Source organism: Pinus tabuliformis, chromosome 8, assembly GCF_031772625.1.
Source record: "Pinus tabuliformis cultivar Carrire ecotype Pingquan chromosome 8, CPIR1, whole genome shotgun sequence".
NCBI classification, from domain to species: domain Eukaryota; kingdom Viridiplantae; phylum Streptophyta; class Pinopsida; order Pinales; family Pinaceae; genus Pinus; species Pinus tabuliformis.
The window spans coordinates 1,089,555,882-1,089,570,922 of NC_142294.1; the positions used below are offsets into that span (position 1 = coordinate 1,089,555,882).

At 40.6% G+C, this 15,041-nt stretch overlaps 1 protein-coding gene across 8 annotated transcripts in view; it reads left to right on the top strand.

Annotated features, from left to right (window-relative positions):
* LOC149239145 (uncharacterized) overlaps positions 1–15,041 on the top strand; it is a 517,638-nt gene that overhangs the window by 367,835 nt on the left and 134,762 nt on the right. For all 8 annotated transcript variants that reach the window (XM_089373324.1, XM_089373327.1, XM_089373326.1 and 5 more), the window contains one exon: positions 6,492–6,608. In XM_089373324.1, coding sequence (XP_089229450.1) covers positions 6,492–6,608 — 117 coding nt within the window. The remainder of the gene's footprint in view (positions 1–6,491; positions 6,609–15,041) is intronic.

Sequence of the window (15,041 nt, forward strand, 5' to 3'; positions counted from 1 at the left end):
CAATGCAAGGAAACCAGTGCAGCAGATGGGGGCTTTATTAATATTCAACAACAATTGCTTTTACAAGGAATGATTTTTACAAAGAATTGAAAGAAAACACCTGATACTTTCCCTCTGATACTATCTGACACTTTGGAGACCCTTCTCCCACTTCTATGTCACCCCTGCGTCACTCTGATTGACCGAGCGTGGCTCTAAGTGGCTCTGTGTCCCTCTGTGTTAGAATGCATAGGCCCTGTGTTTCTTCTCTGGACTGCGTCTCTCTTTCTGCGTTGTCTTCCACTGCCCCTGCATCACCTCCTCATCGATCTCTGCTTTCTGCTAAAGCCCTCCTCTTCCTCCACCTTGCAACTCCCTCTGAAATCGATCTCCTCTTCCTTGAAATACTGAGTATCTTTCGGTGCATCTCCAAATAACCCTGAAGTCTTCTCTTATACTTTTCCTGTTGATGAATCAACGGCCAATATTAAGTCTCTAATCAACGACTAAGATTAAAACAAACTTGATCCTCGTCTCTTATAAGCTTCTCATCCTTATCTTTATTAATACCCATTAATATTTTTATTTTCCTAAGTTTAGACTTAAGAACCCATTTAAAATATTAATTATTTTAATAACTGCTCATCCGGATGGAATTTCTCAAAACGATTTCTGGGTCTTGGAGATCTCATGTGCCTTAGCCTCTCCTCCAAATTTCAAGGCTAGAGCACATTTGATGCTACCACAAATCAACGTCTTATAGAGATGGGAGAAAGCACACTAGAGAGGCTGACAGGTTATTGCAGGATGCGAGAGAGAATGTGGGAGAACCCACATCACAGCGCAGGCAGAGGAGGTCACCTGAGAGGTACACTGGATACATGGATCTTATGAGTGGATGTGTTGAGACAGAGCCATCTTCCTTTGAGGAGGCAGTGCAACAACTGGTTTGGGTTGATGCCATGGTGGAGGAGTATGAATCCATTGTTCGTAACAGTGTTTGGGATGTGGTCCCAAGATCGACAAACAAGTCAGTGGTGAGTTCCTGATGGCTTTACAAGGTAAAGCAAGCAACGGATGGTAGTGTGGAGAAACATAAGGCCAGGTTTGTGGCCTAAGGCTTTTCTCAGGTAGAGGGGATTGATTATGATGAGACCTTTGCTCTTGTTGCAAGGTACTCATCAATCAGATCCATTTTGGCACTATCAACACAGATGGGTTGGAAGATACATCAAATGGATGTAAAGACAACCTTCCTTAATGGAAAGATTGAGGAAGAGGTGTATATTGAGCAGCCTGACATTTTTGAGACCTTTGACCATGAGTTGCATGTGTGCCGACTCATGCGAGTGTTGTAGGGGCTGAAGCAAGCACCCTGTTCTTGGTACACCAGGATCGATAGCTACTTCACCGGGTTGGGATTCACCAAAAGTGAAGCAGATGCGAACCTATACCATATTGTGGTGGAAGGTAAATTGTTGATTATTGTTTTATATGTCGACGATTTGATTCTGACATGTGATGATAAGTTGATCAAGTCTTGTAAGGAGGATCTTGCAAGAGAGTTTGAAATGGACTTGGGGCTCATGCACTACTTTCTGGGCATGGAAGTATGGCAAAGTGATGGGGAACTTTTTGTCTCTCAGGGCAAGTATGCCAATGAGATACTGAAAAGTTTCCACATGAAGAGCAGTAAACCATGGAGACTCCTCTAGGAGGTAACTAGAGGAAGGAGGATGCTACTCTGGGTGAAGTAGTGGAAGCTACTATTTATAGGCAACTTGTGGGTTCACTCATGTATTTGGCGAAAACACGACCGAACATGTGTTATGCAGTTAACCAACTTAGTCAAGCAATGGTTAGGCCTACTAAGTTGTGTTGGAAGGCGGCCAAGCATGTGTTGAGATACCTCAAAGGCACTACTCAGTATGGATTGTGGTACATATGGATAGAGAGAGTGAAGCTTCAAGGCTTCACTGGTGTAGATTGGGAAGGGAGTCCATCCGACAGGGAGAGCACATTAGGAGGGATCTTTAGTATTGGGTCAGCAACTGTTTCTTGGTACAACAGGAAACAAAGATCAGTTGCGCTCAGTTCAGCAGAGACAGAGTACATGGCTGCTAGTCAAGCAACATGTGAGGTCATCTGGATGAAGAAGATTCTGGTTGGTTCGTTTGGTCAGCGTATGAATCCAACTGTGATTTACTGTGATAATCAAAGTTGTATCAAACTCTCTGAAAAGCAAGTTTTTCATGATCGGTCCAAGCATATTGATATCCGATATCATCATCTTCGAGATTGTGTGCAGAGGCAGATTATGTTGTTGTACATTCCCACAGAGCAACGGGATGCTGACATTTTGACAAAGGCATTTTCAAGATGTAAATTCGAGTTTCACAGAGACAGGATCGGGGTAGCTGATAATCTCTCTCTTGTTGAGGGGGTGTTAAAAATAGCAACAAGAAATTCCAATTTAATTTGTCCTTGAATTAAATTGTGAATTAAGATCAAATTCTATTCTCATAGAAACTTGTAAACAGTTAATTAAGTTTAATTGACATAGGAATTTCGAGTTGGAAGTCTATCTAGAGTCATGTAAGTGTGATCCCTAAATATTAGGGGTCTAGATTGAGTTCTTTGGAGTTGTAATTAGATAACTCAGTTCAACTGAGTTATAGTTAGTTAAACTAGTTCTAACTGTTGGAGGAACTAGTAGAGGTTTAGTAGTGAGTTAGTGCACCTGTGCATCCTTAGTACCACACCAATTAACTGAAGATTCACTCACAAATAATTCATGCATGTCAATTCAGAGGAAGACCTAGTTGAGACTAGAGTGTAGGGACAGTGTACTATCAGTTGTATGATTTTCCGAGTTGTACAGATCATGCATGCAATCAGTTGAGGACCTAAGTTTGGATTGCGCAGTTTTGGAAGAAGGATTTCCCAATTAAATATGGGTTGATCCTCTTAGGAATTGCGCAAGGAAATAGGGGCTTGGCAGGCAGCAAAATTGGCTAAGTGTTGGCTAGAGTGGGCTTGTGAGGCAGAGAGTTGATCATACTTGTGCAGGGATTGTTCTAGTGAGAACAAGCATTGTATTTTCTTCTCAGATTTCTGATTAATGCAATATAGATAATCGAGGTTTGAGCAGTTGCTTTCCGTAGAGAAATATTGTGTTATGTGCGATTGATATTCTTCCTCTTGCTGATTATTGCCTTTATCGATCATTATTGGTTTCCATTGTTGAAAGTAGAGTAGATTCTTGTCTTGTGTTTTAGAAAATTACATGAGCTGTTGAATCTAAAGAAAAATCTACAAGCCTAGTGAACAACAGTTTTTTGTAGAGTAGATTGTTGATCATGGACTTCAGTTGATTTGTCATGGATGGTTGGGGCAGCTCGAGGGTTTCTTTGGCTTGGACGAGATCAAGTTGATTGAGATGGCTCCATATGATGGACTACAGGTTGGTAGGCTAGACTCTTCATCAGATCATGATGTTGCATATCCGAGATTGGAGGGATTTGCACGAGTAGTATTTGATCCAAGAGCATGAGTGCTTGCTGGACTGAGCCAATGGAAATCGTGTTGGCTCAGAGGGAGTCTAGCCTCAGAGGGAGCATGCTTATGGAGATTTGGGATCTTCGGGTTCAGATGTGATGAGGCAGAGGCACTACTAAGATTACCGGATTCATTCTACAGGGTATGTTGCAGTGATGGATGCCAGATGGGCTAGTGTCACCGGATGATGATGGTTACTTCCTAGTTTTGGAAGTACCTCCCTTGCTAAGAGGGAGTGTTGATTTTTGTAGCTTGGGAGGTACTCCAAGCCTTGTGGATCGAAGGTTTGGAGGAAGGAGCTCCACAAATGGCCTTGTCGGTTTGGAACCCCAGCTTGGGGTTTTGCACCCATCGTGATTTGGGCCAAAAACATGAGCACATTTTGACATGTGATGGATGAGGATGATAGCTCTCGTCGAGATGAATCTGATGCAACAAATATCATCCCATTCCGAGTTGTAGAAATGGAGTTATGAATTTTTGAAGTTAGTATATGTGGTTGTGAATTATTTTGGGAGAAAAGAGTAGGTCGTCTTGTGTCCAAATTAGACTTGTTGACACATGTATCCCTCATGTTTGTGTATAAATATGAGGTGAGTTAGGATCATTTGAACACATCCAAAATTGTGTTTATGTCTTGAGAAAATGCATCCGAGTAGTAGCAGCGAGTAGCGGTAGCGAACAAGTAGCGGCAGTGGTAGAGTAGCGGAAGCGACTGAGTAACAACAACTAAGTGATGGTCGAGTAACAATAACGACCGAGTAATAGCAGTTGAGAAATGGCCGAATAGTAGTCGTGGCCGAATAACAACAACTGAAACCCAGAAAAACCCAAAAAGCTTTCCTGGAATGGCCGACCCCCGAAAAACACCCTCTTGGGGTTCTGCGTAGTTCCTCAATGCCCTGCATTGCCACTGAAGAAAACCCCTCTAAACTTTGCCTGAAACACTGCCTGAAACCCTGCCAAAAATCCTCCAATGAGACAAGAGTTGGACCCCTGCTCAATCTCCCAGCATAAATCCACCTGCAAAACCCCAATCCAGCACTACAACCAAAAAGAACTGCGTCCCTCTCCAAGTGCTACACATTCCTCCAAAATGTTGATGAAACTGCTGCTGAAATGCTGATAAAACTACTGCTGAAATACCGATGGAAATACCTTGCCCGAGCAGGCACTCGAAGTCCCCCGGGGCTAAGGGTGAGATCTTCAAACGGAGACACTCAATGCACTAAACAGTGCTGCAGACCAGCTAAACAGCCAACGTGCTCAGAAGTCGAAACGACTAGCTCAAAATGCACATAACTGAATGATCCAAAATGAGGGGGCTCCTCTCTATTTTATAGCCTCTGCCTCTCACAATCCCTAGGCTCACCTCCTCCTGCGTGATTCCCCTCTTGCCATGTGTTCTTCCCTCCTGCGCAGTCCCTCCATGTGTCTGCGTGGGCCCCATTTATGCGTCCCCCTTTGGCCCCCTTGGCTCCTCCTTAAGTCACAACGTTGTGCTACTAGGAAGTGACTTTTTATTGTTAAAGTGAGTTATGTCCCTCATCCTCACTTTTTTATTTATAAATTACTATAGAAGGCAAAAATTGGGCAAAATCGAATATTCCAATTAGCCATGGCTAATTAGGAATATTACACTACAATTCTTCTCCTTTTTCTCTGTCCTTCCCTCCAATTCAAATTCCCTCAAGGAGTGAAAATTTCCTCTTGGAGTGGTCCCCATATCCCACTATGCAAATCATTTCTCCTTTGTCTAATGTTTGGAGGCTCCCCTTACACACAAAATTAAATCAAATGCCTCTTACCCACTTTCCCGAAGTTTGTGTCCAAAATTGTCCTCCAACTAAAATTGCAAAATTGCAGAATTCACTTAGCAGATTTTAATTAGAGGGAATATTACAACTGAGTGCTAGGGGTATGCTTTTATCGAGACAATGGGAAGTTAATTTTCATGGCAGAATTCAAAAGAATTTATCCTACACCACTATTCCTACATTGGGAACAATTTATAAGAAACCATGTTCAAGAGCCGAGGAATCATGAGGAGCAGTTAGTGTCTTTCAATGATGGTTTTGATTCACACACAATTCTAGCAACAAGTGAATCTCTTCAGAAAGGCTATGAAAATCCACTAAGGTGTTCCTCTATCAAGCCACAACCATCTGCCATGTCATCAACATATCCACTATAAGGGCCATCCTCCTAGAAAATGTGCGCAAGAGGGTGAAAGCCTTACCTCACTGCTCACCAATCAAAATAATGAAGAAATAATCCAAGTGAAACCTTAGGAACGCATGTAAAACATACAAAACAACCAATCCACCACATCAAGGGGTCATAATTAACCATTAATGCCTAGGGAAACCCATAGTTGATGGGTATCCCCATCTCCATAAATGTGCTAAGGGCCATCAAATGAATGAGCAATGCTATGAAGGATCCTTAAACATCACGTGCTAGATGCAAACCTCCAAACGAGAAATGATGTTGCCAACTAGGAAGATAATGCACATCACCGAACCGTGGTATACCAATAATAAACCATAGAGACAATCCCCTTATGGTGATGTGTTTTAACTTTTAGGTGTAACAACAACAAGCAAGTGTGCAGAAAAACAACCCTTCTCAAGATGCCTCAGCACCCACCAATGGTGGTCAACAATGTCACAAGGGAAGTGTTGAAGGAAGTATGTGCACAAGCTATCATGATTCTCAATAAGCCAGAAAGCTCCATCAAATAATATTTCCTTTGACTATCCAATATAAAGAAAATGCCAACTAATAGTTACTGATTTCTATGGATTTGCTAATAAGATATGGCATAAAGCCACAATACTTCATGCGCAGCCTGCATAGGCATGTTTTCCAACTTGATCAAATACCTCATGCTAGATGAGAAGGTAACATTTAAAATTTTACACTGATTTTACTAAATGAGTTTGTTTGGACAGGTTCCGCCAGTATGGACTGTGGGAAAGATATGCAGATATGTATCCTGACGGTGATCTTGTGTATAGAGTTGGAGTCAGTGACTACAAAAAGGATTGGTTTTTTGCTCACGTTACCAGGTAGTGTCATCTATCTTTCTCTGCAATATGATAATAAACAAATCCACTCTTTCCTTTTATCTATTTAAAAGAAATAAAGAAAACAAGAAGATTCCCAAGAAAGCAAGAAGCTATAATATCATATATATTTTGGCACCCCAGTGTGACCTTTGACAGGCCTTCAAGAATATTTGAGTATTAGAATACAGTGACTTATCATGATAGGATAATAGCAGAAATCTAATATATTTCATTGTGATTTTAGAATGTTGGATATGATACACCTTAGTTTCCTCTGAAAGACCAAATTGGAAAAAAGCTGCATAAAAAGAAAATTGTAATGATATCAAAGGTAACTTTAACTGTGAGTTTCTTATGCAATCTAGATTTAGGGTTGAGCATTGTGTTCCTCTCAGCTAATGTATCCCACATGCATAGTACGGCTATGTTCTCTTCCTGATCCTTCAACCAAATTGAGGATATTAACCATAAAATTTCCCCTCGAAACCTAGCTTATTTGATAAAGCATTTGATACACAAGGGAGGAGAAATCCCTATTCAGCTAGGGAAAATGTACGTGTTACTGACAACTGTACATTATACAGCTTTAGAATGAACTAAATGGAGGCGATTGGCTACTTTATAGACAAAACTAGTTTAAAATAAAGTTGAGAAGGTAGAAGAGGGTTGATTTTGTGCAGTTAATAACTGTAGAAAACACTTTCACATATTGCACCACATAAAAAATACATACTGGATGTATAGTAGAGAAATATAAAATTCCACTTTAAGCATGATTGCTTTCCTTGCATGTTTGCACAGTGTACATTCAGAGTGATTAGAATGAGGATCAAGACCCCTATAAATAGTGCCTAGTTCTAAGCTAAGTTGCATGAAGCAGGGAAATGAGAACACCTAGAAACGTGAATCCCCCACCTCAAATGGGTACGTTGAGGGAGATATATATATATATATATATTGCAGTAAAATAATAATGATAGGTTAATTTGTAGGTAGGTTTAGAAACAAATTAGAGATTAATTTGTCTTCAATTTCCATAGAATAGAGTTTTTTAGACTTCCTATGGGTCCCACCCCTCTCATGGGAACTTGGGGTTTCCAAGGCATTTCCAAGTTTCCGGTACCAGTACATGGGCAATTTAGAGGTTTTGTGCAACAGAAGCTTTAAGCTAACCACCACATTAATTATGGATTACTAGGCTACTTTCTAACCACATAATAACAAGGGACCAGTTAGGCCGCCTTCTAACCCCCATATTAATGGTAAAAAAATCAGGACAATTAATGTCTACAAACTCAAGAGTAACCAACATGTTCCCAACAACAACAAATGAAAAAAATGGCCATCAATGGAAGGATGGGGCGTATATGTGTAAATAATATAGAAATCATGGAGGGAAAAAGACTAGAGTATTTATATGTTGCTCCCGGAAGAAAGATATAGTATGGAACGTAATGGAAGTACTTGAACCTGAAAATAAGACCATGGAATGCATAAATTAGACATTGAGTACCTTATAATTAACATTCTCTACTGTAAAATTGAGCAAAGAGAATGTCTAAGAGTCTCCATCGTTTGCTAATATCAGACTACCATGGAACCACGAACACTAATTCTGAGGACACTCAATGGGTTTGTTAGTTTTCTAACAAAATGCATTCTGTGTATAGGTCTCCCAACCCGTTTCTTTGCTTGCCATAGTATCTGCTGACAGTTTGTTAGTACTAGAATGAAGATAAACTCAACTACTAAGACAATGTTTCATCAAACAATTAGTCAAACAGTTACTCTCTGCTATAGCCAAGAAATAGTGTAAAACTCCAGTTGAAGTTGCCATGAGCAAGAACCACAATGAGTTGTGAGGAATGAGAACCATGCCCTTGGTGTAGATTTTAAACTAATAAGCAACCTTTATAAAGATATTGAGTGTTGAAACCAAAATGTAGAGGGAATAGATCTTGGAAACTTATTATTTTTGTTTTATTTTCAGTATTTTTATTATTTTGTGAAATATGAAAGAATGGTCATATTATTAATGAAGGTCCATATAATGCGCACACTTGTACATGAACTTGGCCCATGTTCTTAACCCATCAAGGCAAGGGAAAATGCTTCAAATCTTAAAGAATGAGGTGCATATTCTCGATTTTTTTACCATCTATTTGTGATATAGCTGCTTCACAATTGCAACAATACTCGAACTGCTACTATAGTTGTATAACTATAAACAAATTAGTAACTATACACAAATTAGAATTAAGGTATACAATCACGGTCACTCTCCCTGCAATTTTCTACTATGTAGAAAATAACAGAAATAAGTGTACAACATATATACAGTTCTAATAAGTTGAATACCAGATAGCCCTCTTTGGCCCTAGAGAAGAGATGGATAAAGAGGATCGGTGTATAGTCATTCTGTATTTCTTACAAGCTAGGCATGTTTACTTTGCTTGTTATCTAACTGGGACACCTACAAATGCTCGCTCGGCCAAGAATGGATTCACAGATGATCATTGTGCCCTATTTCTGGTAAGGTATGAACTACCAAACATGTCTTTTGGTATCGCAGAATCACTAAAACTAAAATATCAAACACGCTTTTTGAGATTGCAGAATAGCTAAAAGTTGTTCGCAATAGGTTCAACAACAATCTCCATCTATTTTTCAAAGAAAGATACGTTGGGGAGCCACATTGTTAGGGGATCTGGTGCCTTCTGTATTCATGGGTATTTGTCAGTACATTCAACTATCTTCTTTGCATTCAATTTGGAACATGAGATGTATGTGCATGTTGGAGGACTGTGATAGCTCCCTTTCTTCCTTGTAATTTGTGAGGAAAAGGTACGCCCTCAGTTACTAGCTAAAGGTTTTTTGTTGAGTTAGAGGTGAGAAAAATGTTGATGTACTAGCATATTTGGAATAATTGGCTCTCATCCCATCTCAGATTTGTGGCATTGAAAAAGATGCCTCCTTGATTTCCCATCACTTTCTCATGCACATATGTTCTCCCTCTCTATATAGAGTCTTTGAGTGTGTGTATATAGTTCATCTCTTAACATAAGAAGTACTTCCTCAAAATAAAAAAAATGTCTATGATTAGGCATCTATTTTTCCATGTCATTGTTTTATTCCCAGATATGTACAAGTATGTGTGCATTTTTCTGCCCTCCTATGGACATTTCTCATTCCCTAACTTATGGGCCTCTCTACTTCTACAAATTACTGGGGTTTAATGTTTTCTGCTGCACTTCATCTACTAGGGGAGAGATGTCTAATGTTGTGTAGGGACCAGTGATTGTTATAGCATTGGTCCCACCAAGCCACTAGAAATTGAGAGATGTGCAACCAATATTTAAACAAAAACAAATAACATTAAGTGCAAATATCTTTTAATTTATGTCCAAAATTTCCCAAAACATTGATTGGGCCCACAACTATCCATAAATAGTCTCTTAATACTCAAGAGTACAAATCATATTGTCCGAACAAGAAAACAGATAAAACCATAAATCCTTCCAAAATGGTCTATTCCAAAAGTAAAATGTAGAAGTCACTTCAACCCCCACTGATCAGAGTTGAAGTTATGTATCCCAAATGCATATCCATACCTGCACATAATAAAAGTGAATGTATGTCAGCGATAACTGTTGTGTTATTCAACATTTAAACCCACTGTGTTCAATAAATGACACCCAACCCATTCTATTTCCCATTAAAACAGATCAAAGCACATGGATCAACAAAAAACAAATTCTCAGCCATTGGATCACATCCAAATCAATCCAGATCACACATTCAAAATGAAGCCATTGCAATCCATGTCCATCCTTGCCACCAATTAAATTCAAGTGCAAAAAACTATAAAAGAAGTTCAACCACTGTTGAAGTTGCATGTTTAACATTCAAACTATTCAGCAGCCCTAGAGACCAACCATGTTAAAATTGGAAACAAGGGCCAAACACCATGTGGGTCATATTATTTATGGCAACTGATATTTTTATTGGATCCCTCTCATTGAGAGGCGTAGGATTGATTTAAAGATCATCCGATTTTGATAAGTATCTATGAAGTTATGAATTTATTTATGTTATGGACAGATTGTTAAGTCGGCCAACAACTTATGTAGGCTCAAAAGCGCAACAGTCATGTCTATTCAACCTCTACATTTTAGTATAAATAGAAGAGGACTTCAAGTCATTTCTACACACACTTGGATCTCTTCCTCTCTCTACTTGTCTTTGGGTTTTAGTAGGAGAGATCCTAAGGAAAAGTCGGAAAAGCCGGAAAAGCCGAAAAAGCCAGAAATACCGGAAAAGCCGGAACTGTGAGAACTGCCGCAAAAGACGGAAAAACCGGAACTGCCAGAAATGCCGGAAAAGCCGGAAATACTAGAAAAGCCGGAAAATCCGAAAATGTCGGAACTGCTGGAAAAGCTGGAACTACTGGGAACTGTCGAAACAGCTGGAGCATCTGTCTCCAAAGGAAGGCAACATGATGTATGAGATCATGGGCAGCATAATAAGCAGCATGATGATATGAGCATGGGTAGCATAATGATGCATGATGATATGAGTATGGGTAGCATGATGTATGAGATCATGGGCAGCATAATAAGCAGCATGATGAATGAGCATGGGCAACATAATGATGCATGATAATATGAGCATGGGCAGCATAATGATGAATGAGATCATGAGCATGGGCAGCGTGATGATGAATAAGACCATGGAAGATGCAACATGATGAGCAGCATGAAGATGAGAGCAACTCAGTCATCAAGGTTCAACACATGTGATAGTACGGCAAGGTGTCACATGGTAATGTGCAGCAAATAGATGAGATGCAGCATTATGATAGGTGAACGAGTCACCTTAGAGAATTAGTTGAAGCAATATGTCTTCAACTAATCTCATGCCGATATCAAAAGTCAAAGTAGTTGACTTCTATTGTAAATGTACTATCTCTCTCACTTTCTCTGCTGAACTTTGAAGAACATATAAGAAGAATTGATCAAGGGTTTCCCCACATTGGGGTTTGTCCCTCGCTAGCGCCACATCTTGTGTCCTCTTGTCTTGGCTTGTCTTCTGCAATTTATATTTATGTTCTATCTGCAGTTTACTTTAATGTTGATGTGATTGCTAATCTGGAAAAGATATTGGAAAATTAAAATAAATTGCTCTAGCATAGAACATACCTAAACTTAACATGGTATCAGAGCTGAGGTGAAGACAATGCCCAAGCAAGAGTGAAAGTGCAATCACCAAAGACAATAGGGACAAGACAAAAGGATCAATGAGTTCCACATCTCTCTTCTAAGTTCGCTAAGGTTGAAGAGGAAGTCAGAATGGCACAGCAGAAGATCACTGCATTCAGAAGTGTAGATCTAAGGGTGGAAGGAAAGGCAGATGCCTTGGTTGCAATAAGTTCGACCATCATGCAAATAGCAGAGACACATCTCTTGATGAAGATAACAATCATTCCAGGGACATCTTCAATGATCAGAGGAATGATAAGTAATGCAGGTCATCAAGGAAATGGTCGACACTTCAAAGAGAGCAAGGAACCCCAGAATCTCTTTTATGTACCTGATCACAAGAAGAACCTGGTTTCCATCTCGGAAAAGGAAGTTTAAAGTTTCAGGGTGGCACTCATCGATGGAAAGGTACGTGTTTGAAAATAGATTTTTCAAAGATGTTTTAGAGTTCAGGGTTGTATCAAGTCCACTGGGGACCATGTCCATTGACTCGGCACCGGAGGTCTATGAGTCAAATGGTGACCAGGATGCCTGAATTCAAAAAGAGCATGAAGGTACATGTTTAATATGTACCAAAGGAAAATCTTACAAGGGAACCATTCCCCTCATGTAGCAGGTCCACAAGTTTAGAACAACCTGTGGAGTTTGAGATTCATGAATGGGAATCTCATGTATACAGGTGGAAGAAATCCCTCTATGGCTTGAAGCAAAACACCCCGGGCATAGTATGAGAGGATTGATAGTTGTTTGATGAAGCTGAGATTCACTAGGAGTGAAACCGATCCAAACCATTACCCGAAGGTTGTGGATGATAGACCTCTCATACTGGCACCTCATAAGGACGACCTATTTCTGACAGGTGCAGACCCTCTCATTTGCAAAAGTAAGAGGGAGTTGGATTCCGAATGTGGAATGATAAACTGCAAGCCTGTGACTACCTCGAGGATATTAACTTTTAGAAGTTATATGGTAGTGATGTCGGACCAGATTTGGGAAATGCCTCTGAGTTTTATAAACTCAATCACGTTGATGTTCTTGGTGAACTCCGAACATATGTTTTGCAGTTAGCATGGTGAGCTCATATTTGGTTGAGCCTCACTGGATTGGTGCCAAGAATCCTCTGAGATATCTTCGGGGCACAATCTCTCATGGATTGAGATACACTGCCGAAAATATGAAAACTACATGATTATTCGAATGCTGACTGGGTAGGTGGTGTGGAGGATCACTAGAGCACTCCTCAGTGCTGGTTCTCTTTGGATTTTGCTTCGATATCATGGATGAGCAGGAAGCAAAAATCGGTTGTTATAAGTACCGCCAAGATCGAAGACATAACTACGAGTATGACCTCGTATGAAGTTGCCTGGTTGTGGAAACTCTTCAGTGAGTACACATGATGAATACCACTGTGATTCTCTATGACAACCAGAGGTGGGATTCGATTATTGAGGAATCCTGTATTCAATGATTGCTCCAGCAGATAGACATCAGATACTGCCTTATCTAGGATATGGTAAGTCGATGAGCAAGGAGGCTCCATTGCACTGAGATGATGTATAGGTTGCTACACTTTGTCAGAGCCTTGGGGAAAGATCAAATTTGTGATTTTTCCGAATGACTTGGAGTCGTCGAGAGACCCTTATAAAAGGGTCCTGCATGTTGCATACATTGAGCTCTAGGAGCTCTGGGGGCTTGCGGTTCTTACTGGAGCAACATACGACCACAAGGTGACTCACCCTCCCTTGGTGGTGCGCACTGGGACAGGATGATTCGCTCTCCTGTGGATAGGATGATTCTCTCTCCTGTGAACAAGATGATTCACTCTCTTGTGGGACAAGATGATTCGCTCTCTTGTGGGACAGGATGATTCGCTATCCTGTGTAGCAGGATGATTAATTTTCCTGTGAGGTCTGGATGATGTGTTCTCCATGACGATTGAGTAGCAGGATGATTAGTTCTCCTGTGAGGCCTGGATGATGTGTTCTCCATGGCAATTGTGTAGCAGGATGATTATTTCTCCTGTGAGGCCTGGATGATGTGTTCTCCATGGCAATTGTGTGGCAAGATGATTAGTTCTCCTGTGATGACAGGATTGATTAAGTTCTCTTGTCGATCCTACCCATGCAGTCTGGGACTCATGGGAAGTACCTCTCATCTGATCAATGAGCAGGGAAATGATGATAGGGACCATAGTAGTACCGATGGACGCATCGCTGTATCTACCGTACTCCCTATGCTAGGATGACTTTCATTGATATGGGATCAATGATACTAGTTTGGGACTAGTGGTAGGAGTTGTACCCACTATGACATTGACTTTGGGTCGGTTGAGGACTGGTCTGGGACCAGTGGTACATACTCTGAGACTGACTTTGAGTCAGTAGAATACTAGTCTGGGACCAGTGGTAGGAGTTGTACCTACTATGACACTGACTTTGGGTCGGTTGAGGTCTGGTCTCGGACCAGTGGTACACACTTTGACACTGACTCAAGTCAGTGGAGAATGGTATGACACATTCTCGATCAATTCTTCTTCTTCATGGTTCAGCAGAGCTAAGTTGAGTAGAGCAAAGCCAGCAGAGCTGAGCAAAGCAGAGCAGAGTAGAGCAAAGCTAGCAGAGCTGAGCAGAGCAGAGCCAGCAGAGCTGAGCAGAGCATAGCAAAGCCAACAGAGTTGAGCAGAGCTGAGAAGAGAAGTGCAGGGCACTGATGGCAGAGATAGTACAGTTGGACATATGGATCAGCAGATGGAGTTCTCCCTAGTTGAGAGGGAGTGTTAAAATTGGCAACTAGGGCCAAACTGCATGTGGGTCATATTATTTATGGCAGCTGATATTTTTATTGGATCCCTCTCATTGAGAGGTGTAGGATTGATCTAAAGATCATCCGATTTCAATAAGTATTTATGAAGTTATGAATTTATTTATGTTATGGACAAATTGTTAAGTCGGCCAGCAGCTTATGTAGGCTCAGAAGCCCAATAGTCATGCCTATTCAACCTCTACGTTTTAGTATAAATAGAAGAGGACTTCAAGTCATTTCTACACACACCTGGATCTCTTCCTCTCTCTACTTGTCTTTGGGTTTTAGTAGGAGGAGAGATCCTAAGGAAAAGCTAGAAAAGTCGGAAAAGCTGGAACTGCCGGAAAAGCCGGAACTGCCGGAAAATCCAGAA